The sequence below is a fragment of the Acromyrmex echinatior genome, chromosome 1 (genome assembly GCF_024713525.1).
Source record: "Acromyrmex echinatior isolate Ae372 chromosome 1, ASM2471352v2, whole genome shotgun sequence".
Classification (NCBI taxonomy): Eukaryota; Metazoa; Arthropoda; class Insecta; order Hymenoptera; family Formicidae; genus Acromyrmex; species Acromyrmex echinatior.
Genome location: NC_141852.1, coordinates 21,439,165 through 21,464,040, shown reverse-complemented (window position 1 = coordinate 21,464,040; position 24,876 = coordinate 21,439,165). Strand labels below are relative to the sequence as shown.

Genomic DNA, 24,876 nt, shown 5'->3' with positions numbered 1-24,876 from the left:
GCTAGATTTTTTTTTACGAGCACGTGGATTAAATGGACTCTACTGCCAAAGCTAAATTTATTGTTAGCTTGTTAAGTGAGAAGATATTAATTTATGTGACGGAGATATCGATTGCGCAAGAGTGATGACGGGGGTTTTTATCGTTACGTTATAGTTAATCATTTGGGGGAAAGTTTCAGAGGAGCGTAACTATTCAGCGTTATGTGTGAACATAACGTGCCATTCGTAACAAAATTATTAATTAGAGGAGATATTATGCATGAACTGGAATGGACGTAAATGGAATTTCTCGAAAGTTTTTTGACTTAGAAAACAGACGGAGCTTAAGAAAATAGCACAAAATGCGAAATGCCAAATTTTCTTCTAGTATGCTTAGCAAGCGAGTAATGCGTGCATAATACAGGTGATTAAAGTCAAAGGCTATTGAAGCAGAGATTCATTGAATTGTACGTACAATATAATTGTACGATCACACTTTCCTGAATCTATTGACAGATTCGCCTTTAAAAATGTTTTTCTCTGTATCTATTAATACGATTTTTTCTTGTCTTTTTTTAGTACATCCCATATTTAAAATAATTTATATGTATATATCTATATTTATTTATTATATACATATATAATACAATATACGTATATAATAAAATATGTATAATATATGTAAAATATTTACGTATTATTATTTCAATTATTTGAATATTATATATGCACATTTCTGGGGAAATTATTTTTGTATACCTCTATCAAATGTATCATGAATTCATTCGAAAAGGGGAATTAAGTGTACAAATTAGAATAAATGGATCTTAATTTCTGAGAAAATTGTGAGTTAAAGTTAGAAATCCGAACTGTACGAAATATTAGAATCTTGCAACGATAAGCAGGAAGACTTGGCTGAGACTGCTGAGAATGCTGAGCGCGCGTATATCATTTTTCGTCCACAGCCATCGCGGTCGATGTTTGTATCCCTTGTAGTATCAACTTTTTTTTAGTAACTATTATATTGTACAATTTAATAAATTTTTATTTTTTTAGAGCAAAAATGTACAATATTTATACAGGGTGTTCTGTAAGTTTTTGCCAAGCGCTTTTGTGTAGATAGAGCGAATTAAACTAAGTCGAAAAGTCTTCTATCATTTTGCAATTTTCGCAATGATTAACGAGATATTAATTACTAAAAATTGCCGAATATTGGTTTTCAATAATTTTTTAAAACTATAGGAAAGAAAAATCATTTATTTTCTTCTCATAAAACTTTAAGTATTTTTTCAGAATTTTTTATGAACTTTTTAGTACTGCACTTTTTTATTTTTATCAATATGAGAAAATAATATATTAAAAAATTCTGAAAAAATTCTCAGAACTCATTTAATCTAACCCATGATTTATTTATATTATTCTAACAATCATTTCGTATTGTTAATGATTGCTAAAATAATTCCTTTACACTTTCAAATGAAACTCGCCTCATTTGGCATTTCGTATTTCGTGCCATCTCTTTGTTCGAACTTATTTGTGATGTTAGCGTGCATTACTCCATGTAAATCACTCAGTACATTTCAGTTTATTGATGCTTTACCCCGTGATACTACTTCTTTGATGAAAAGCATGGAGAATATATCTATATTATGCATTATCGAGCTTTCCGAAATTTTTTTCGAAAAGGATAATGCATAGCGAGTAATTCGGTAACTTTAATATTTGATTATATACAGTATATTTTATATATTATATATATGTATGTTTTATATATATATATATATATATATATATATATATATATATATATGTATATATGATAATCATGATTGTTTCGCTTGAACTCTTGCCACGTAAACGGAAAATGATAATTGTGACTTAACGTTATACCTCTTTCCGCCAAAACGATTCCAAGAGAGGTCGCCCGGAAAATCTATGCATTATTTAGGACAATAGTTCGATCCGTTATCAATTGTTTTCGAGAGATTTGCCATATTAGTTTTAAAACGAATCTATGGATTCGGATTCCGACTCTATTGCACTGCATTTTTGTTTTATTTTCTATCGTAGTCTGATTTAAGATGTATATCTCGAATTCCTCTTGTTCAAGTATAAATAGTTTGTCGACGAAACCTATACCTTATTTTATAAATATAAATTTATTTTTCATACACGTGAATATTGTTTTCTTATTTTTTTCCTCCAGTTTGTTTCTTCCCGTACAAAAATGCGATTTAATAATTCTAAGTTCAACGAAGAGTCGTGCTTCTCTTTATCTCGCGCACACAGCAATCGCGAAAAGGAAAATTGTGGTTAGATAAATATTTGATACTTTCAAAAAGATAACGAATAACGCAACTTGCTCCTTTTTTTTCCTGGAGATTTATTTTACATCGAATACACGCGGAATGCAATATATAAGATCTGTATGGAAACCGTCTTGAACATCAACGATTAGATTTAGAATCGTGACAAATAAATAATGCGGCAGAATACTTGTCAGTTATATTATTTATTATATATTGGGAGAAAAAGTTTCTTCGTATTTAAAAAAATTTTTTTGCAAAAATTTTTCATTTGTTGCGAAATTTTCGTTACAATTATATCATTTGCTAGAGCAAAGTTTCAGTTTTAAGAATTTGTTTTTTAAATTGCAGTATGATGATTTTTATCGGAGTTATGAGCAATTAAAGTCAGAATATTCCTTTACTTATCTCGCGAATAACGAGGAATAAAAAATCATAGGAACATTTTTAAAAAATGATTTTGTAGGGAAAGTTTTAAGCTTTCACGATAGGTAGTTTTCATAAATTTTTTTTTGGGCACGTGAGAGATCCTCAATATGAAAAAAAAATTTTTTTCATCTTTTTCAGCTCGTAGGTTTTTTAGTATAAAAATTACTAAATTCACAGAAACTCAAAAAATATAGTAATCTTTCGAAAGTAGAAAGATTTCAAGCTCAAAAATCCTTTTTTTAAATTTTGTTCATTTTTGATGAAGATATTGTATATAGAATTTTGAATTAAAAAATACGAAGAAACTTTTTCCCCGACCCAATATTTACTATCACATACAATGAGTGGAAAAATGCTTACAGGGCAGATTAAAAATAATTTTATTTTTAGGAAGTCAACATTAATTAGCAATTTATTAACAAAGATTAAAATAAATTATATATTTCTCAAAATTATTTTTTCTAAAAAAATGTGTAACAATTAAAATATATTTTTTCTTAATAATAAATGAGAATGAAAAATTAGAGTCATAAGAAGTTGAGAAATGTAGCTTTTAAAATTATATTTATTTAAAATATTAAATAAATATGATTATTTTCGTGTAAATTTTTGTTTATATTAGGATAGAAGGTACTCATTGTTAGTAAATTGTTAATTAGTATTTTCTAAAAATAAGACTTTATAATGAGACTTTATATAAATTTCTCTTTTTGCATACACATTCATTGTATTATTATTTATTAATTTATAGGAAATATGAACTGTTCACGAAAATCTTTATTTTAAGATTGAATAAAACGAATTTTTTTTAGATTAGAGACATGTGGAACAATTGGCTAACACATATTTATCTTATTGTATGATACGAGCGCCTATACATGTGCTATTGTTGTTGAACGATTTTGTTGCACTTCCCTTTTATCTCGAGGTTATACTTATCGATTATTGCTTCACATAGCGTGTGTGTATTTTCATTTAATTTTCCGCACGTTGCGCACTTCCAATAACCACTGCAGCTGCAAATTTTAATCGTGGAGCGCAGTACGGCAGATCCGAGGACGAAAAAAAGTTTGAAAGCATATATAACAACATATTATTCTCTTGTCTTGTGCTACATTTAGACTTTTCGATATTTTCTTAGAATTATTATATTTACATTTCCCATGTAAACAATCGATAACAACTTTTTACAAAAATCCAATCTATTTATATGCTTTTTTACAATATTCAGCAGTATATTTCTGCTTATTCTTTATCTTTCATATTATTGCTTACATTTCTCTTAATGCCACAGTTATTAAAAGTCTTTCACGTACGCTCTTTCATAATTTTGCGTACTAAATATATAATATTGTAATCGTAATTTGTAATCGCCAATGTTGCGGCGATCGTTCGAGAAAAGTGACACGGCAAAGGTTCGTACATACCACTATATACACAATAGAATGCTTATTTCTGCGATCTGCGTTACTGCGTCTCGAATGTAGTGTTATTAACCAAATATTCTAACACATTCAGTATACGAGGAGCTCACGTAGTATATAGAAATATGAACATACGCGCCATTAATGCAGGTTTCTCGCATACCTGACTATTATTCGCACACTTGATGTCTAACCATAATTGTTTGTTGCACATTGAAAGAGATGTATCTGTGTAGTTTTAGTAATTTTTCTTATCGTTTCGTGTATTATTTCCTTGCGCGAAACAACAATAAGGATTATCTTTCTGGTATTGAAATATTAAATGAGATTCAACTCTGAAATAATTTTATTGTCTCCTTCGACGATAAAAAAAATTATAAAAGCTTTTTTTAATATAAATATACAATTAAGGAGCTCTTTTTAATTAAAAAAACGTAGAAATTATTTCGGTTCAAGTCATCCGCGAAATTGATTCAAGTAACATTATAAAACTTCAGATTTTGACGTCATTTGAGTTTCTTTTTTCACGACAATGCATGATAACAGTTGTCGCTTAGAAGAATATTGTCGTTCCTGGCTGCAGAAACGGCGAGGGAAATGCAAACGGAGGCGAAGTCCGGGCTGAGAAGTGGCGAACTACTCAACGGCGTTAACAACAATAACAACAACTCGGTCAGGACGATAACGAGATACGTGCATACTAAGCATGCGGACTCGTCGGTGAAGATCTTTCGGGAAACGATGGTTTGATATTGCACTTCTGGATGGCGTTTGTCGCCCGCAATAACGTCAATCACATTGTGTAAAAAAAAAATCGATTAGTCATTTAGAATTGTTTAATCCTTTCAGTACCTCTTGATCAATTTAGAGAAACAATACGTTTTTACTGAATGAAATACTAATACCGAGAACAATATACCTATATGAAAATTTTGTACATTTTATTAGAAAAAAAAAAATACTTTATTTCTTTTATATTACACTTTAGAGTCTTTTGAAAATATGTTCCGAGAATTATTTGTAATGAGATAAAATGTTTTATTTAAAAATTTATTTTTTTCTAAACTTTGGTATCAAAAGGGTTAAACGCTATGTCGATAAAATAAAATGAATAAACGACGAATTGTAAAGCATTTGGCACATTTTCGTCGTGACAGTATATTAATCCGATCCATTGAACACTATTGTAAAATCCGAATACTATAACCATTCCACTAGCGTAATCGGCAAAACAACTTGCAAGAAAACGCGAATCAAACGTTATGTTTGAAACTGCAAGCTGCGTGTCCTTAATACACTCTATGTAATAATCCAGGGATTGCCTAGAATTCTGTGTGACATGTCTAAAAAAATTATAAAGATATTTAAAAGACGTCCTACGTTATGTTAAGCCTCTTTTAAACGTCTTTTGCTACTTCGTGGACTGTTAATCAAAATATATATTCGCGTATAATTCGACAAATCGCACTTTATTGGTGTCCAAGTTTTACACCTACATCTTGTTGTTATTTTAAATCCAATCAAAAGTCGAGAGCTTCCTTACTTTTGCCAAAGTATTATTTTTGAACGCACTACGAAAGTCCCTCTGATTGTCTTCGTTCGTGCGTTCACATACGACCAAAGATTTCACCTATTTATTATCGGCATATCGTGCCGTCTTTCTCGATGATATTAGAATTCTATACGAGATGCAAATACTGTAATGACACCGTATATCATAAATGTAACGTGAGTGTTCCGCGGTATAGATTTCTAGATATTTAACGTACCTTATCGGTTGTTCTTGTTACGCTACGCTGTTAAATTCATTAATTATTGTACTTACCGCCGCAATCGACATGCGTCTCAAGTGCAACTGACATCCTAATTATCTCTAAGATTACTTCGCGCGTGTTATACTTAATTTTTTTAACTATGCAAATTAAGATGTACACTGTTTATTGTAATATAAGGTGATAATCCTGCCAGAGGAAATCGATTCGTAGAATCGAAGGATTAAGGGATCGTGGACTCTGTTAAAGGATGAACTACTTATAAATCAATAGCAATAGTCTCTCAAAAAGTGTCATATTTTACACGAGTCATTAAGTTCGTTCGCGTTGTTTGCACTTTTTGTATTCAGCATCTTCGGTCTCTCTCTCTCTCTCTCTCTCTCTCTCTCTCTCTCTCTCTCTCTCTTCAACGCTTGAATATATATTTATCTCATTTTAAAATTTTGAGGGATTTCAAACAACGCGAGCAGACATATCTTGAAGCAGACTTGAGAAAACTTCTTGAGAAAAGGGAATTATTTTAAATATATTTCTTCATGAGAACATATCGGAATACGTTCTTTATATATTTACAGATTTATATATTACAGAAAATAAGCCGGTATCCACCTAGAGAGTACAGGATACAGACGAGCGAGAAACTTACTATAATAATAATTAAGCAAAGTTGTTGTGTCTGTATAAAACAATACTTACGGACAAAAAACATTCGCGAGTCGTTCTCTTACGACTCGCTGTGCCAATCCGTTCCATCTTAGAATTTTGCACGTGTTTAATATAAATGTACTCCTCACTACAGACAGTGAGTTGCGTAAACGAAGTTTTTGGAAACCTCGTTAAAAAAGTATGCATCTTGTACTTAATGTTTCAATCGTTAAAAAAAGTTAATGCGAGAGAACACGTAACGTTTACGAGAGAACAGTTCAGAGATTGCTGCGATGGCGAAGAATGTTGTCGAATGCTGGGTCCAGTTGAATACCTTCATCGACAATTTTATAGACGTTACATATAATAACTCTCGATATGTCATTTTTCGAAGTGCGTGTATTGAGACATTTATATCATGGCATTCCACATGAAATTAGCCGATTAATTCGAATCGATGTCTAGTATCTTTGTATTGTAGATTCGCGGAGCTTCTTTGCGCTTCGCTACAATAGAAAATCGGTAGTCAAGTTCTTCCTTTATGTCGTTAGTTGAATTATAATAGTGTTTCTTCATGATGTTCACATACTTCCAAAATGATTTTTAATTGTGAATTGAAAATCGCGCCTTTGAAGAACTAAATCGAATTAAATCGATGTAGCGAACGTTCGCTTCGGTATCCGTTTCTCAGCTTATTGATTAATAAGATTTAGAAAGAGAAGAGCGGACAACGCTATTTAGCGATTTAAATGTAAGATGGGGATTACGGAGTCTTCATTTCTATCGCTTTCATGTACGTTGTTGAACTCTGATGTATACGTTGTTGGACACGCATATGATATATCGATAAAATATTACAATTCTAAATGTCACACCGTGATATAATACATTATGTAGAGACCAAAGAAACAATTAGAAACAATAAGAAACGCCACAAAGATCTTCCCGATTTCACACGTCTTTTGGAATGTTTAAATGTTACCAATTTTTTTTTTACAACGTTGAGAAGAAATTATATATTTATTCCTTTCAAGATAATGAAATGCTTTTAATATCGAAATACAGTCTCCCTTAAATGACATATGTTTCATTTTTTCGTATAGCATAATTCTATTTACATTGCGTGAAAAATCCATTCATCGTCAATCCAGAAAAGATTTTCTTTGGAATTTTTCTAAGCTCAATCTTGATGTCAGCCTCTTCTCTTGAATGTTCTTTTATTTTTCATTCATTAACGAGAACTGTCGAGGGTTCATTATCTGTGTGGCCATCATTTCTGAGATGTATGAGGGGAAGTATCGTTTCTTGCGATCGAAGTGACGTTGATGTTGTACTTTTATAAACACATGCGTACTTGTATTTTGTACTGATAGCGTCTCGTATCACGGCACGATAACGAAGATGTATCCGACGAAACGAGAACACATATCGTGCGTTGTGATGTTCGGGATCGCGCAATTGTGACACATAAAAAAATGCAAAGACGCTTCATCGACAATTATCTCGAAGAGCGACACGCTCATTTCATGTTGTACCAATGTTGTAGAAAAGGAAATAAAGTTACGATCCCATAAATCGTATGGACAAAGATATTGCCTTCTGTGTTTTTCGATACCTTTATAAGCAACGTCATTTTTTCCTTTGCTAGAATTATGGCATTCCTTACTTTTGACTGGAATATTGTCTATGAAAATATTCCAATCCAAGCTAAGAAAATAAATGATACAGTTTTTCATCAACTCATATTTTTGCAATACAAAATATTGTAATATTTAAGAAAAAAATTAATATTTTGAAAAATATTTAAAAATAATAATATATGTGCTACATTTAGAAAAGATTGTAGTTTATTGTGCATTCATACTTGGAATCCTATTCATAACGTCATTTTATATATATATATATATATATATATATATATATTATATATACAATATAATTTTTATTTCCAATCTTTTCTTTCACTTGTACTAATATCGAACGCCAATTACATTTATATATTCTTACAATAAATTGTAAGTTATTATTTTCTACAAATACTAAAATACTAATTATTAATTAAAGAATAATAATGTAACGAAACAATATTATTATATTATTATTATAATATTATTATATTATTTTACATATCAGGTTTATTGGATGAGTTTTAACATTCGCGAGTATTATTTCATCCTTCTTGTCTATTAAATATTAAACAAAAATGAGATGATACACGTGAGCATTATGAACTTTAAGTGAAACATCCTTTGTAGTGATTTCTCTTTGTTTTTACTGATATTTCTTTCGTTTCTTTAATCTTTTGAAAATTTCTATAATTTTTTTATAATTTTTAATTTTTCAAAAAATTTTATATAATATAGGAATTAAAATATGATCTCCATAAGACCTATTAAATTCAATATTAATACAGTGGTGACGTCATAATTAAATGCGCATGCGTAAAAAAGCGACTGCTCTGTTGGCATAAATAGGCCGCGGTTCGATTCACGCTCACAACGCTTAAAATCATTTTATCCTTATTGTTTATCAAATATTAAAGAACATTAACGAAGACAAATTATGCTCATAAGCGTTGTCAACATAAATCGGACCACGGCCATAATGAGCGCGTGCAAACCGGACAAAGCTGCTAGCCTGCTCGCCGAACAATTGAATGTGATTGATTGGATCTATAAATAATCTAACCAATCATATTCATTTGCTTGGCAAGCAGGCTAGTCGCTTTGTCGACTTGAACGCGCCCAGTGACATCTACTGGCTGGCATAGTTTGGCATATAGTTTAGCATCACCGGTAAATGTAATTAACAAGGTTATTGCCGGTTATTGCACAATTTTCCACAATTTTTGTGAATCTATCAGTATACTCAAGTATTGGAAGGTTGTTACTATAACCGAAAATGAGTAAAGCACATCCGCCAGAGCTTAAGAAGTAAAGTATATTTTTTTCGTAAGCCGATGCGATCTCGCTATCGGTATTGTTATTCTTCACATACTTGTTTTACTACATTATATTTCCATGTTAATATTTCTGTACTTTTTTTAGATATATGGATAAAAGATTATCCCGTAAGTAACAATGTAAATATATACTGTAAAGTCAAAGTTACATCTCCAAAAGAAAGATTGAGATATTTGAAAAATAAGCCTTGCTGAAAGGTTAAGTTTGTTGTAGTCACACTTGTAAAATGTTAAAAGGTTTCTTTGGTGAAAAATAACTTCTCACATAAAAAAATATTTTCTGAATATTTTTTTTGTATTTTATAGAATAAACATGAACTTTATTTTTGTAACAAAATGTTTGTAAGAAGAAATTGCGAGCATGTACAATTAAAATTATTTTGTAATTTTATTATAAGCATGCAAGAAGTATTAGTATATGTAGAAAGTAATATAAATATTTTATTCTTTATTTTAATTTTACTCAAAATATCTTGCAGTAAAGTTGAATGGTGGCCGGCGTGTTGTTGGAATATTGAGAGGTTTTGATCCATTTATGAACATGGTCATAGATGAAAGTATAGAAGAATGCAAGGACGGTACTAAAAATAATATAGGAATGGTGGTAAATTTTATTGTGATTTTATATTTATTTTTATGAAAGCTGATTATATGTATAAAATAGAATATTTTTGTATTATTATTTAGTATCAATATTTATCAAGATAAATTGTATATTTGTAGGTAATTCGTGGCAACAGCGTCATAATGTTAGAAGCTTTGGATCGAATATAATACATATTTTATTAGAACTTATGTCTATCTTATCTGTATCTTAAATAATTATATTTTTAAATAAATAATCGACTTTTTTTAAGATATAATCAAGATGTTGGCATTATTGGCCTCTTTTATAATTCAAATATTTAAATATTTTTTTATGTATTGTAAATGATTCTTCAATGGCATTATAGCCCTATTGAACCTTGATTTTAAAATAAACCGTTTTAATATGACTTTAGCTTTTGTCTAATTTTATTATAGTTGCAATTTTTATGATACCAAAATATTTTAGTACCTAATTTATACTCTGGAAGATCGAGTTTTGTTTTTAAAATTTATTGTGTTTAGCTTTTAATCTGAAGGATAAAATATAACAATTTAATAATGTCACAATTTATTCACAGATTATCTTAGGATTAAATTCATGTTTGGGATACTTTGTTTCTATTATAGTGGAATATTTTCCTAATCAAATTTCGTGCCAATATATGCAATATCGTTTATAGTTCTAGGAATCAAAGTATGTAAAATTAGTCGATAAAAATGAGAGATAGAAGGCGAAGACGATTTATATCTTTTTCGACCATAATATATTATAAAAAGAAAAGGAGATCGGCCGTCCTTATACTGCCTCTTTCATTTTTATTGAGGATATTTCATATATTAATCAGATATGGTTATCAGAATGACACATGTTCTGTGTCTTTGCAAGGAAATATCATTCAAATCTCTTTTGTTTGACTCTAGTAAGCTATGGGAAGTTATTTAGCATCCCCATCCATCCTATCATGAACGGTTTGAAGAAAAAATGACTTACACTTGATATACAAACACGAACTTTATTAACAATTTTTTATTACAAATGTAAGAGTGAAGATACACGAATTATATAATTTGATTTTTATTATACTTGTCAATACATTGAGAAAATAAATAAACTTATTTTATTGATCCTGACGTAATTACAGCAAATATATCATCACAAATATAATTAATTAATTTAATTCTTTACAAAATATGTAACATATTTTTTCATCCTCTTCGTATATTTTTATATTTTTATTATTTATATTTTCTACTATTAGGTGTTGGAATTAATTCGTAGCGTTTTACAAGTGATGGGAAGTACTTTCATTAATGTATTTTTTAATGCTCATGTGAAATAAATAACATTCTTTCATTAAAAAACGCTACGAATTAATTCCAACACCTAATACATTGTTATAGTTTTTTGTGTGATATAATTTATATTTTTTGTATCCTAGAAAAATAATATTTCTATTTGAATAAAATAGATATCATATCAATATACCAAAACCTAAAAAATTATTATATATCGTCAGATTAAAAACGCTGGTATTTCGTACATCATTTTGTTACATTAAATTCACAATTGTAAAGTATAATCTTTATAAACAAGTTCTTATATTAAAATACACAAATTTAATATATTTCCTAACTTGAGATTTATTCAAAAACCATCTATTATAACGATAACAGACATGCGTTTCAAGTTATCTACACAGTAAGCAAACGTATATTTAAAGAATTGATATTAAAGAAAAATCTAGAAAACAAATGCGGAATATGCTTCAATAGATTTTATTTCTGTAGACGATTATCTACAAGTCTATAATAAAAGCGTGACTATATTAAAAGAAATTTTTGATTTACAAGGCACTTAATATTTCATTGATTTTTCGTGTTCAGGAACATTACTTATCCTCAACAAGTGATAGATGTGTTCTCGTAATAAAATATTTTATGACAATTGTATGATAATTATATGTGTCCTTTTATATTTCAGCAACAAGATAAAGCATAGCAGATCTTGAATAGCGAATATTTCATGATGTATGCATAATTCACGTACAAACTTAAATTTATTATTTAAAATATTTCATGTTATTTTTTTGTACTGTTTTGCTCTTATAGTAAATTGTTCTATAAAATAAAAAAAGATTTCACTAAACATACGCGCACGCGCGCATACACACACGCACACACACACACACGCACGCACGCACGCACGCATATATATGAGAAAGATTTACTCAATAAATGTTATTTTTTTGTTTTTGAATATTTAAAAAATATGTTATTTTCTTGTTTTTGAATATTTTATAAATATAGCACATCAAAAAGAATAATTTAGTAAACATTATTTTTAAGAAAAAAAAATAAAGTATGAATACTCGTACATAAATCTATATCACAAATGTAACGCGTAACTTAGACTGTCTTTTATATATCTTTTTAAATGCAAAAGAAACTAACAAAATAAAAACAAAAAGTATTTCATACTGTTGTAATTCATTAATTTATAATTGAAAAAAATGTAGGCTTTATATGTATGGTATGTAATGATAATTTTTAATCTGCTGATATTAAGGCTATTTCAAAATATTATAAATATATGTGTAACCACTTTTACTCATATCTTATACACATTACATACTTTATATTAAACTAACATATTTCTTACATACACAAACACGTACATTTTTCGTGTATCATATACATGCAATGTTTCACATCGCAGCAGTCAGTTCGTATTTTCTATATTCTATGTGGTGCTTTAACACACCAAAGTTTACGATTTGTATCTTGTAATTATGTGACAAAATTTTTGTATAGAAAACAAATCCTTAAGAAACCTTTTATTTGAAATTACAAGTTTGCAGAATAAAATATATAACTATACTCATTTTAATTTTATAATTATTAAATGTATCAAATAATAATTTAGAGTAGAATATATAAACGAATATAAAATGAATATAATTTTATGATACAGAAAAAACAAAATATTTTCGTGAGGAAAAATGTATCACAGTTAAATGCGATCCTATTTAAATAAAAAATTAATTATACAAATTGTTACGTTAATTAAAGAAATTACGAAATTAGAAATCTGCGTAATTTTTCAAATGTTACATATTAAAATTAAAACATTTTTTGAAAGGGCGTTCAATATAGGATAGTGTAAAAAGAATAATTAAAATTTATGAATGAAATATTTGACTGTATTTAAATAATAAATAAAATTTTGTTATTCTAAAAATTTAAATAATTCCACTGTTTAATATTTTTTTAATTTTACAAACATCGTGAAAAAGCTTAAAATACTTGAAATAAATCGTCAAAGCAATTTTTTGTAATTATATAATTTTTGTATTAATCTTTGCTAAAAATATTATTCTGTTATTTTCTCTAATGTCAAGTAAATTTTATCTTATAATTGTTAAATATTATTTACGATTATCCAATAAAATTTATTCAACACAAGAGAAAACAGAACATTATTTTTATTAAAAGTTAATACAAAAATCATATAGTAATAAATTATTAAAAAATTGCTTTAATAATCCATTTTACACTGTTGGAAAAAATATGCCAAATTTAACATAAATTGCACGTTCCAAACGATCCACTCAAATTTTTGGGTCAATTTAACACAAAATGAATATGTTAAAAGATTACACAAATATTATGTAAGAAAATTAATACAAAAAAGTAATATCAACACAGTTTGTAAACAAACTATGGAAGCATTTTTTTCAGAGAATTAGCATTTATGATATATTAAATTAATATGTATTTCATTCATTCGTTCTAGAATTTAAAACATTATGTTACTTGTTCATCTTACTCATAAATTATGTCACTTTGACATTAAGAAACGTTGAATATCAATTTCATACAAAATCTTTAATAACATAATCACATTATGTTAAATTAATACTCGAATATGTTACAAAGTTCAATACAAATTATTAACAAGAATGTGAATGGATCATTTTCAACACAAATACATAATTTTTTTACTATATAGACATTTTAAACTTCTTCATGACGAAAATACAAATTATATTTGTATAGATTTTATGTGATATATATATATAAAACATATTAAATCTATATACACATATATTATAATTATATATGTATATAGATATGTAATTTATATTTTGTATTTAATACAGGAATGTAAAGAAAAGTTATTAGTGTTTATCGCAATGATAATTATAACGGTCGATATATTATTAATCTTATTAAAATAATTGCACTAAATTATCCCATAAAAGTAAAATTTAAAATATTACATTCGCGAAAAGAATATGGGGAATTCAAATTCGTCGCGGTTTTTATTTACACAGTAGTTGAAAGTGTAAATCTAGAAAAATTTGCATTAATGAGCTTTATATACATTTTATATCATTAGGCTACACAACGAATTCAAAAGCACCAATCGATATTTCCACAAAAGAACTTTAAATTATTTTGTTCAAGTAAGCTTCACTCATGTGCTATACAAGATACGTCTTAATACTTTATATTTAACATTTTTGATTGCACAATAAGATAATTCCTTGATTGCTCTTCCTACATTTTCCTTCCACACAAACTCTTTGTAATAAATTATATTTGGCGAAATATATTTATATCTCAAAATTAAATAGATTATATGCTTCATCTCGATGTAATAGAAGATTCTTGCTTGAAATTTTCAGGTTCAATTTTTTTCACGGAAACAAACGGATTAAACCCTTTTGTCTTTGCATTGCTGTCTCTGTTAATCGCCGATAAATTTTTATTATTATGCTTCTCTTTATTATGCTGCTGTTTCTGACTATTAGATGTATCACATTTTATTCTTTTTATTTTCCTTTCGTATGAATTGTGAATTAACTTATGGTTTACTTTATTTTCCAATTTTTTCAAAAGTTCCGATTTTTTTTGCTTTTTCGAATCTACTTTATTAAGTATACTACTTATCGCATGTGTTTGGATGTGGCTTTTGAAGGCAGCAAGTGATGTGCAAGTATAATTGCACTTGTCACATGCAAGTTCTTTCTGATCGGTGTGTTGATTAGTTATGTGTTTTTTCATATCATAATTGTTACTGAAAGATTCATCACAAAAATTACAGAAGAAAAGTTTCTGACCTTTGTGCTTTGCGATATGCACCTTGAAATACCAATCAGTAGTGATATATTTCGAGCAATAGTCACAGAAAAAACTCTTCTTTTTTTTCTTTAATTTTGATTTATGTATTTTTGGTATTGGAACGTGCGTCAGAGACTTTGGAGTATTTACAGTGGCGGTACTGACAACAGCTGCAACAGTAGGTTGAACAGACGGTGAATTCGAAGTGGTCACCGGAGCGGTTTTTTCTGCAACAATGCAAAACTTAGGAATGCCTTGGGTGCGATGTAACAACGACGGTGGACTTATCAAATTGGCTATAGGTACCACGCGTATCGGCGTGAGGAACGTTTTAGGCTGAATTGCCGTGGTGTTTATTATATGTGATGGTGATACACTTAAGTTGTTTATCGACTGAACAGTAGTAGTTTGAGGTGAAACTGCGAGTTGAATACATGATTTGTTCGGAGGTACAATCGAAGTAGATGTAGAAGTGGTAATAACATTGGGAGCCGAAATTTGACTTATAGCTGGAACTGAAATCGGCGATGGAGCTAAACTTGGAGCTATAGTTAGAGTTAACGGAACTAAAGTTGAAGCTGAAGCTGAACCTGAATTTGGAGCTAGAGTTATGGCTAGAGTTGGAACTGAAGTTGAAGTTGGAACTGTAGACGATGTTGAAGTTGGAACTAAAGCTAGAGTTAGAACTGGAGTTGAAGTTGAAACTGGAACTTGAGTTTGAGCTTTAGTTGTAACGGAAGTAGATTCCGAGTAGGAATTTTGTTGTAAATTTGGAAATCTTACTTGACTTATTGATTTTACATTGCTTTCTGAACGTAACGTGTTGTTGGGAAAAATTACGGTGTTCTGTGATGAAACCGTGACAGACGCGCTTCCAAAGGTATTCGCAGATTTAGTTATTTGCGAATTATTTATAATAGGTTGAGCATTAGTGCTGGTCAATTGAGTGTTAGATACCAAAGTCATGCTGACACTTGGTTGACTAGATGCTTTTTGCGGAATAATTATCAGCTCTTCATTTTTCCACAGTATCTCCATCACTTTGTTAGGATCCGAATAATCGCGTTTCTTCATCTTCGCAATTTCTAAAATCTGCAACTCTCGAATGCGCATCCGCTCCTTCAGTAAATGCAATCTGTCTACATCATTATGAATGTACACTTTCTTTCTCTTACAATTTCTGTGATGTATCCGAGATATCCATTTCTTAAATGTTCTTCCACAAATATCGCACATGTGTGAACTGTCACATTTATATAACTTTATTAATGCCCGACGACAACGATTATGATCAATGCTTAATGCATCACAATATTTATTCCTACAGTGTTTTTCAACCGGCGCATTTATCTCATTTTCTTCTATGCTTAATGCTAACATAGGTGACACACAATCTTTATCCACGTACTGCTGTACTGTCACGTCACAAATAATATTTTCGCATGATTGATAATGACCACATGATTTCTTCTTAATAGGTAACAAAGCAATTTCCGACTTTTTATGCTTTATTTTTGAAGGTAGAAGATTGGCATCTTCCTTTTCTTCGTCTGCTGTCCCAACAGGGAATATTGATATTTCAGATGCTGTTGTATGGTTTGATATTGAATTCATACCATTCCTTTTATGCCAAAATTCATTGCCAGACTCGAGTGATGAAGGGATCGTCTTAATGATAAGATCCGGTTGATTAAATAACCGTTTCACAGAGTCTGATTGTAACACCTGCAAACGACAGTCCATACGAGTCTCAATTAGTGTTGTAAACTTTTGTGTAATATATATATATACACATAACACACACACACACACACACACACACACACACACACACATATATATACAATAATTAAACAATTACTTTTTGCTACAAGCATTATTATCTGACATAGCAATCATTATTTTTTCAATTGCATAATAGTCAAGTAATACAACTCACTTCAGATAAAGTAGGTTTTATCATATTGTTTGGGCATACATTGGACATTATGTCTGTGGACACGAGCTTGGAGAGTGGTGAATATGCCAATTTCACCATGTCAACAGGTATGAGCAATCAATGTAGGATTTTCTGTAATTCATAAAGTGGCCTAGAAAGCCGCGGCTTTGATCGCGGTCAAACGGATGAATTTTCATGATTACGGTATACGATGCTTCATCCGTTCATTCACCGCATAAACACAGCACGAAGTAAATAAATCGGACTCAATTCGGTTAGGGAGGATACAATTTCTAGGTTAGTCAGTTAATTCGGGTAATCAAATCCCGACACTTGACGCCGTATCCATCATGAATGTTGTGTCACGAAGTTTTTGCGGGCCTACTCCTCCTCCCGCTCCGAATTTTTTTTGAAAAATATACTTACGAAATAGAGACTCGTCACGACTGTGTATGATTCAAAGTCAGCGTCATAATTCGCGGCTTCGATTAAACAGCGGTAATCCGCATAGTGATATTAGTGATTCGTAACCACAACCCTACTCATCTCATCCCGCGCACCATCGGCGGCAGTTAGCTGTTTGCAGTGTCGGCACCCGTCTCCCTTTTCTTTTCTCTCCCCCCAAAAACAGATTTTTTTTTCACGGAAACGCGTGCGCGCGCTTTGCGTCCATTGAATTCGTCCGCGCGAGCGCGAACGTAGACGAAGCGCGCGATGTACGATTTCCCTTCATTCAAAGGGATAGTACTCGCCGCGTGAATCATGATCTCCATTCCTTAATCCCACTCGGCAGCTGACTTATATTTCTCGTAGATTTTGATGAAGTTGATCGCATTGATATCGATATTATCGATATACGCGCCATCAGCGCTTGTGTTGTCGCATTTTCGTTTTTGTTTGTTTTTTTTTTTTTTTGCGTATACGTAACGGATCCTCGGCCAACTATTACGTCACATTGCGTCAGATCGCTTTATTACGTTATGCTTTACGTCATTGCCTTATGTTGCGTCATGACGTCATTTCGTTACGTCTTGTTGAGTAATTTATCACACGCTTTATATATGCATGCGCTCGTACTTTTGTATGACTCTTGCACGCCTTTCCTTCTGCTTCTTGATTCCTCACACAATAAAGTCTGAGAAACTGAAAATGACTCGAAAGAGTTAGAAAACGAAACAGATATGAATTTTGAAACTTTGCGATTCTTTATATTGCTTTATATTACTCTTGTATGATGTGGAAAATTATAATGTTGATGTAATGTTACTCCTATCCAAGTAGAGACATAAAATCAAAAAATCAGAATGATTTTATTTTGATTCTTATTGTCAAAAAAACAATCAAATTATACAACCAAAAACGATCATTTTGACTTTCGAGATGCCAAAATAAAATCGTTTTGATTTTCTCTCAACTTGGTATTTTCCTTGAGTTACTGTAAGTTATAAATAGCACAATAGAGCGAATATCAATGGTTGCTTTCCATTTGGTGACAAAACACAAGTATTGTAATTCTGTTTTCGTTACTCCTGGAATATAAAGAAAGATAGAATGATATACGTATCGACTTGTGTCACTAAATGAAAAGTATCCAGTGTATAAATCAACTGTATGGCTGCCTATTCCTGACAGTGCTAGGAGCATCCTACTGTTTTGCTTATGTTGTGACTCATACAAGTATAATACGGAAGTCATAATAATATAATTATAAGGATTCGGAAAAAAATGTTTTATATACAATCATATATAATTATATATAATTATATATAAATTTATGTAACTATAAAACCATTTTTTCCCGGAGACATCATCATGATCTTATGTTTTGTCTTAGTTTATTTTTAAGTGACAATTGGCGTCATGATGTCCTATCATCAAGACTTAATTATGATTCTATATTTTACCTGGGTTTTCTGTGTTTAGCCGAATTGATCAATTCTTGTATATTTCTCCTTTCATGTGAGCGATTCAATTAATTTCTGCCACAATGCAGAAATGCAGAGGGTGGTTCAGGAAAATGTTTACTTGGAATAAAGACTTTATTGTAACATCATTAAGAGTTTTAATGTACACAATTATCGTAAATCGACGGCTAATTAATTATTGTAGTGCTTATCTCAGCAGTGTTGTAGATAGGATGCTACTTATCTTTGGTACTGAATGTACAGTATGTATTGCAATGATGCCTGTTGTTCTTTTTACTAGACGAAGTAAGACGAAGTGTTGTGACTTCGTAAACCGCGATATACTTGAGCCAATTCATCGAATATTTGTATTGTACGGTCGCAATTGGTGCAACCATTCGTTGCATTAGTATTCCACGGCCGTGTTTTGCAGAGTATTTATTTTGTAACTATTGAATAGTTCTCTTCGCCGAGTTAGGATTATTTTTCTAGATCTAAAAGTTTAATTTCCAATCAGCGTAAAGAAAATTTCCAACAATTGAAAAATAAATATTCTGGTGGCCAATATCTTTTTCTTTTTAACACGTTTCATATTTAATATTTCTTTTACTTTCTTTTTTTTAATACTCTTACGAATAATACTTATTCATTAATAACGAGCAGGAGTTGCTGAAGCAAACCTCCTCCTCGTACACTGTACGCTAAATGAACATCTGATTGTCCTCGTATCGAAGCAACGCACACGACATTTCGCACGTAAAGAAACAAGCGGAGAAAGCAATGCACAATACGCATAGTAATTGGTCAAAAAGCTTTATTGAACCTCTTTATTGAAACTTTTTGGTGGGATGATTTCTGGACGCTCCGCAAGTAGGAACTCTTACAAAATGGATAACGCTACGAATCAAAGTATCGACTGGATTCGTACAGGAGAATTCGCTGCGTGGAAGAAGAAAAAAGGAAACAATAAATGCACAAACGTAATTCGACAGACTTTATCAGTTCAATAAAACCTTTCCTTAACGTGCTTAATGCTAAACTCGTTCAAGAAGCTGCTTTCCTCTTTCTCGCGATTGTACGTATAATGCGCGTGAGTAACTTACGAATGTAACGAATGTAACTTATTCTTGGCGCGAAGATACATCGTACAAAACTTCTATTATATGCCTACATCTTACGAACATATATTTACACGGGTATCAGTCAAATAAATAGTTTTAGTCTTTGCATCTAGAGCTGTCCTAGACGAAGCAAGCCTCTGATTTATGCAAGGGATAATGAGACAATAAAGGTTGCGTGATGTTGCATGATCGAGGCGAAATATTTTAGCGGCCTTGCCTTTTGCCGTCGAGGCGATATCACCTTAATTCGATTCGCAGTGTTATGTTACTAGCATGCGCTAATACCTAGACTCTCCTAACTAATAGCATTTCCATTTTGACTCCCATGGGATTTCGAAGGTACAATCTTGCAACTTGATCTCTCATAAATATTTAATCTTTGGAAAGAAAAGAGACCTTCTTCCCCTATTAACGGAGCTACGTCGGATATGACTGTGATTTCCGATGGCTTTTTAGAAAACTTAACGGCGCGTTTTTTGTCGATTTATGTACGATTTATGTAATATGATATAAAATAATTTGGTCGCGTCTAAAATCTGCTAGCCATAACAATGTGGCATAATAGTGTTTCTGTGCATAATATTTCTTTATACATATACATATATCACAGAGGTCAATTAATTCCGTACACGCCCATTCTAGTTTCAAGCGATGGTTTCTGAAAATAACTGTCGCTTGCCTCGCAATGTCGCTTATAAAACGCTTAAGATAAATATTACAGTAATTATTGGCTTATATAGGTACGCTTGAACATCGGCAATGGATAGTCTCTACAAAAAATATGAGAATTTTTAAGTGTGGGCACTATTTACAATTTTTAATGTTGTGTTTCTTATGCAACGCAGCCGCATACAATCTATCTTTAATATTCCGACAAGAAATATATTTGCTTGTAAAATTAGCGTTTTATGGATCTTAGAGGAAAAGATCCTTGTACTATGTTTTTAACTTCCGTTTAAGATTTCTTAAATAAGAAGAAATATATCGCCCTCGCGCATTATCTACGTTTATACTCGTGCATGCTTATGATGTACTCGTTTATCATGAACGCGTATATACGTTTATAATATGCCACGCATTCTCCACCGAGAACGATTCAATGTGACGGACTAGAATGTTTCAAGTATAGATTTTCCTCTAACGCTTTTTCAATCCCGTCAAGCTGCCACACGCATCCGGGTGATCGCTCATTTCCTCAATCCGCCGCCGCCAACTTCCGTCGTTCGTGCCATCGGTTTTTTATTATTCGCACTCGGTATAGTCCTCGCGACACCAGAACTGTTCTTATTAGTCTCGAACTTTTGCTGGAGCGATGCCACATTAGATTTACCGCTCGCCACTCTTTGTAATGGATTCGTCCTTGCTGCTGTACCTCCATCCCCGTTCTTGATTTCTGTTTTAGCGAACATCTTCGATGTCAAATGCGATGGCTTAGTACCGCTATTATTTGCGTCTTTGACAGACGGCGATAGCGATTTAACCACACTTGCGTTGCCAGTCGGAGACTTCTTCTTTTCCGAGAGACTGGTTGTTTTGGATGTAATGTTGAGTGGTTTCAACGGCGTTGTGGGCGTTTTCTGACCATTCTTCGGCAGCGTGGGAGTCTTTTGAACAGTTTTAAGCGAGAGATTGAACTTGGGATTGCTACCCACAACATCCGGTGATTTTGTTCCACCCTGATTAGAATTCGAGCAACTCGAAACCAGATCCGGGCTATTGAACTTTCCCAGATTATCCTTAGGACTACAAGGCACATTTTTGACAGATACGGTTGTGTGTGATTCTTCTTTATCTAAATCGCTACTCGACTTGCTCGCGTTTACTTGTGTTTGTCTCGCAATTGGACTCGCATCCGAGCTCTGTTTTACCATTGTCGAACTTGTGTCGGAAACTTTCGAGGATTTTAAGGATTTTAATGTATTATCTGAACTTTGTCTCGCGAGTTTTACGCTCGACTCGAGTATATCTTTGGAAGTCGGGCTTTTCGCGACATTCGGAGGCGTTTTAGTCCTACTCAATGGCGGTTTAGCCGGAACCTTGTTCTCAGTTTGGTCGTCCTTCTTGATATGTATCAAATGAGATGGTCGAGTTTTCGTTGAAGTAAATGGTTTATATCCTATAGAATTCTCAGGTGGCTTCATGCCAAGCTCCTTGGACAACTCGTCGTTTATATTAGGATTATTAGATTTAAGAGTGTTTAGATTACTATTATCGACCGATTTTAAGTTGTCATTTGCATCCGAAATATTTTTGCTCGCTTCTTTCTTCTCTACTTGTGGAACGTTTATCATGGATGGCTGAAGATAGCCGGAACTGGTGGTGGAACTCGAAGAATTAAATTTACTAGACGTTGAGTTTGAATAAATTCCACCGGGTATCTTGTAGTGGTTCGAATTCATGTAGCCACCCAGAGAGTTATTGGATCCCATATTTTCCAAATTTTTCGTTGCATCTTCCCCATTATCCTCTTTCTTCTTCCTAGTTAACGTCGAAGTGGAATATATGGAATCGAAATTACGATTCGATATCTCTGATACAATCTCTGACAGTAAACCCATCGATTCCAGACTATTCGGGCCACCGTGTATGGTATCGATACGCTTCGGCAGTTTATACTCGTTGTCAACCGGCGTTGCCTCCAATTCTATGTTCTTCCTGTTCTTCTCCGGCACGGGTTCCTCTATCACTGCGTAGATATTGTCGTTCATGGCCGATTCCTCCGTGATCTTCGTCAGGGACGATTCTGTAATTAGATTCATGCAGTCATCGTAAGTGTTCTCTACTGGTTTCTGAACAGTTTTCACCGGTGGATTCTGATAACCCGGCAATCCTGGAATCTTTATCGCATTCTCGGCAGCTTTTTCCGTCTGTGTGATGTTCGGTGGGCCCGGAGGTGGTGACGTAGGCCTCGTGCTGGCAGGTATACTGGTGGGCCTCTTGACAGGTGTCGTCTGACGCATCGAACCGAATGTTTGGACGAATGGTTTTGACGTAACTTTGCTGTCTCTCATTGATTGAGCGCGTAGGACCACGTTTCTCTTCTCGACTTCGGTCGTTGATATCACTGGGATTACTGGTGTCGCGATCTCGATCTCTGTCTGTGGTATCGGATTGGAGATTTCAAGGTTCCTTAGGATCTCTTTGTCGATAACCTTGTTGACCTTGTGATGCTGGTTCCTCGGTAGAGAATTCGTGTTCTTGTCATCCCTCGATGAACTTTGGGAATTGCTTCTCATAATGCCGGAGCCAGGACGCAATATCGACGCGATTCGGTTAAGCGTGCTGCCCTTTTCCAACTTCTTCTCGGGTTCTGGCAGTATTACATTTGTCAAGGGCGTGCTATTAGGTCTTTGTGGCTTTACAGAAGGCGCGGAAGTGGGCGGTGGCGGAGCTGGACGCATAGGTACGTCTGGGGCAGGTCTAGTGGGTACCTTAGATACTAATTCGACGGATGTACAGGTTGTGGCCGCCAATACGGGACTACTGATCAACGGTCGTGCCGTAGAACCTGGATTTAGCGGCGGTAACATTGGTGCAGTCGAGCTTGGGTCATTAGAACTCAACAGATTGCTTCTTTGCGGCACATTACACTTTTGCATGTTCGCTTTAGCTATGTTTGTCTTTATTGCCACGGTAGGCATCCATCCCGGCGGAGGTGGAGCCGGTTTCGTTGGCTCAGCCAGTTTAGATTGATTCGAGTGGATCGGTGTAATTGTGAAGCCTTTAAACTGACCAAACATATTGTTGTTGTATCGCTCGTCAGCCTCTGCCTTAGGCAGCAAACTTACGCACGCGGGATCTTGACTCAGACTAGAATCGATCGTTTCGATGTTACGGGACATGGGGCTGGAACGATCGATCGTTTTGATTAGCAATCCATTGTGGCCACGATCGGTCCTGAAATTTGAAGCAAAATTATAAGCGGAGGGATCGAGGAACTTGTAAGCGCGCGCAATTACGATACATAGTTAATGAATGCACATTGATCGTAATAAAATAAGTTTAGTTAAAGATTTTTTTTATTTATGTAATTTTTTATTTATAAATTTTTTTATGTAATTTTTTTTATAAATTAGCAGCGTGGATCTCGATAATGAAATGTGTTTGTATCGAAAATAGTAAAATAATTTTAATGAAAATTAATATAAATTTTAAGTTTTTATTACTACAGTTTAGTTATATATATGCTCCAACACATGCACGTATTTAATATCATTCGAAAATTAATCATGTAAAAGCATTTTTATCAAATCTGTAGCTATTCACCGCAAATCCAAACGCATGCACAGACAAGAAAATTGCCGGGAAATGTTAGTTACAAATTAAGAGATTAGTAGCAAGCTTTGGAAAAGAAGGAAATCGTTGATTATAAAGGAAGACTAAAAACATTTTATATCAATATTGTTTATTCAATAAATTGTACATTTTCATTTCTTTAAGTATGAGTAACATTATCGGATATTTAAATTTCATATCCAAGGAATGAATAAAGAATTAAGAAATTCGTTTTTATAATCAAAATTAAGTACTTCTTACGTAATTATTATTAATATAATAAAAAAATTATCGTTAAAACTGCATGTCTAATAACAGCATCTAATGTAAATTATCGATTTTTTGATAAAATGCAAAGAGCTAGTAAAAGAAAAGAATCTTCATTCATGCTCATGCTCACATAACATG

At 32.2% G+C, this 24,876-nt stretch overlaps 3 protein-coding genes and 1 long non-coding RNA gene across 5 annotated transcripts in view; 2 read left to right on the top strand and 2 right to left on the bottom strand.

Annotated features, from left to right (window-relative positions):
- The first annotated feature begins 59 nt into the window (after positions 1-59).
- Positions 60-8,145, top strand: LOC147911064 (uncharacterized). The gene is made up of 2 exons (XR_015544156.1): positions 60-4,129; positions 4,685-8,145. It is a non-coding gene; the product is annotated as an uncharacterized LOC147911064 (long non-coding RNA).
- Positions 8,146-9,287: 1,142 nt separating this feature from the next.
- On the top strand, positions 9,288-10,512 carry SNRPG (small nuclear ribonucleoprotein G). The gene is made up of 4 exons (XM_011067054.2): positions 9,288-9,488; positions 9,603-9,625; positions 9,997-10,121; positions 10,241-10,512. Exons 1-4 carry the CDS (start codon positions 9,457-9,459, stop codon positions 10,289-10,291), a joined length of 231 nt encoding a protein of 76 aa, XP_011065356.1. The 5' UTR covers positions 9,288-9,456; the 3' UTR covers positions 10,292-10,512.
- A 586-nt stretch (positions 10,513-11,098) lies between these two features.
- Positions 11,099-19,047, bottom strand: LOC105152645 (uncharacterized). 2 transcript variants are annotated; one of them, XR_015546861.1, is made up of 4 exons: positions 17,595-19,047; positions 17,169-17,300; positions 11,490-16,954; positions 11,099-11,354 (listed from the first exon to the last, which is right to left on the bottom strand). XR_015546861.1 is itself a non-coding variant. In XM_011067055.2 (3 exons), exons 2-3 carry the CDS (start codon positions 17,265-17,267, stop codon positions 14,753-14,755), a joined length of 2,301 nt encoding a protein of 766 aa, XP_011065357.1. In that variant the 5' UTR covers positions 17,268-17,300; positions 17,595-19,047; the 3' UTR covers positions 11,099-14,752. The 2 variants fall into 2 exon arrangements, 1 of the variants encoding a protein (XP_011065357.1); XM_011067055.2 differs by having other exon boundaries at positions 11,099-16,954.
- A 141-nt stretch (positions 19,048-19,188) lies between these two features.
- Meltrin (disintegrin and metalloproteinase domain-containing protein meltrin) overlaps positions 19,189-24,876 on the bottom strand; it is a 99,418-nt gene continuing 93,730 nt past the window's right edge. The window contains exon 13 of the mRNA XM_011067056.2: positions 19,189-24,090. Coding sequence (XP_011065358.1) covers positions 21,381-24,090 — 2,710 coding nt within the window. The 3' untranslated portion in view covers positions 19,189-21,380. The remainder of the gene's footprint in view (positions 24,091-24,876) is intronic.

Coding starts and splice junctions, on each gene's coding strand:
- LOC105152645 (XM_011067055.2), bottom strand. CDS start 17,267: ATGGTGAAATTGGCATATTCACCACTCTCCAAGCTCGTGTCCACAGAC. Junction 16,955..17,168: donor TAAAACCTACTTTATCTGAA/GTGAGTTGTATT, acceptor TGTCGTTTGCAG/GTGTTACAATCAGACTCTGT.
- SNRPG (XM_011067054.2), top strand. CDS start 9,457: ATGAGTAAAGCACATCCGCCAGAGCTTAAGAA. Junction 9,626..9,996: donor TATGGATAAAAGATTATCCC/GTAAGTAACAAT, acceptor AATATCTTGCAG/TAAAGTTGAATGGTGGCCGG. Junction 10,122..10,240: donor AAAATAATATAGGAATGGTG/GTAAATTTTATT, acceptor GTATATTTGTAG/GTAATTCGTGGCAACAGCGT.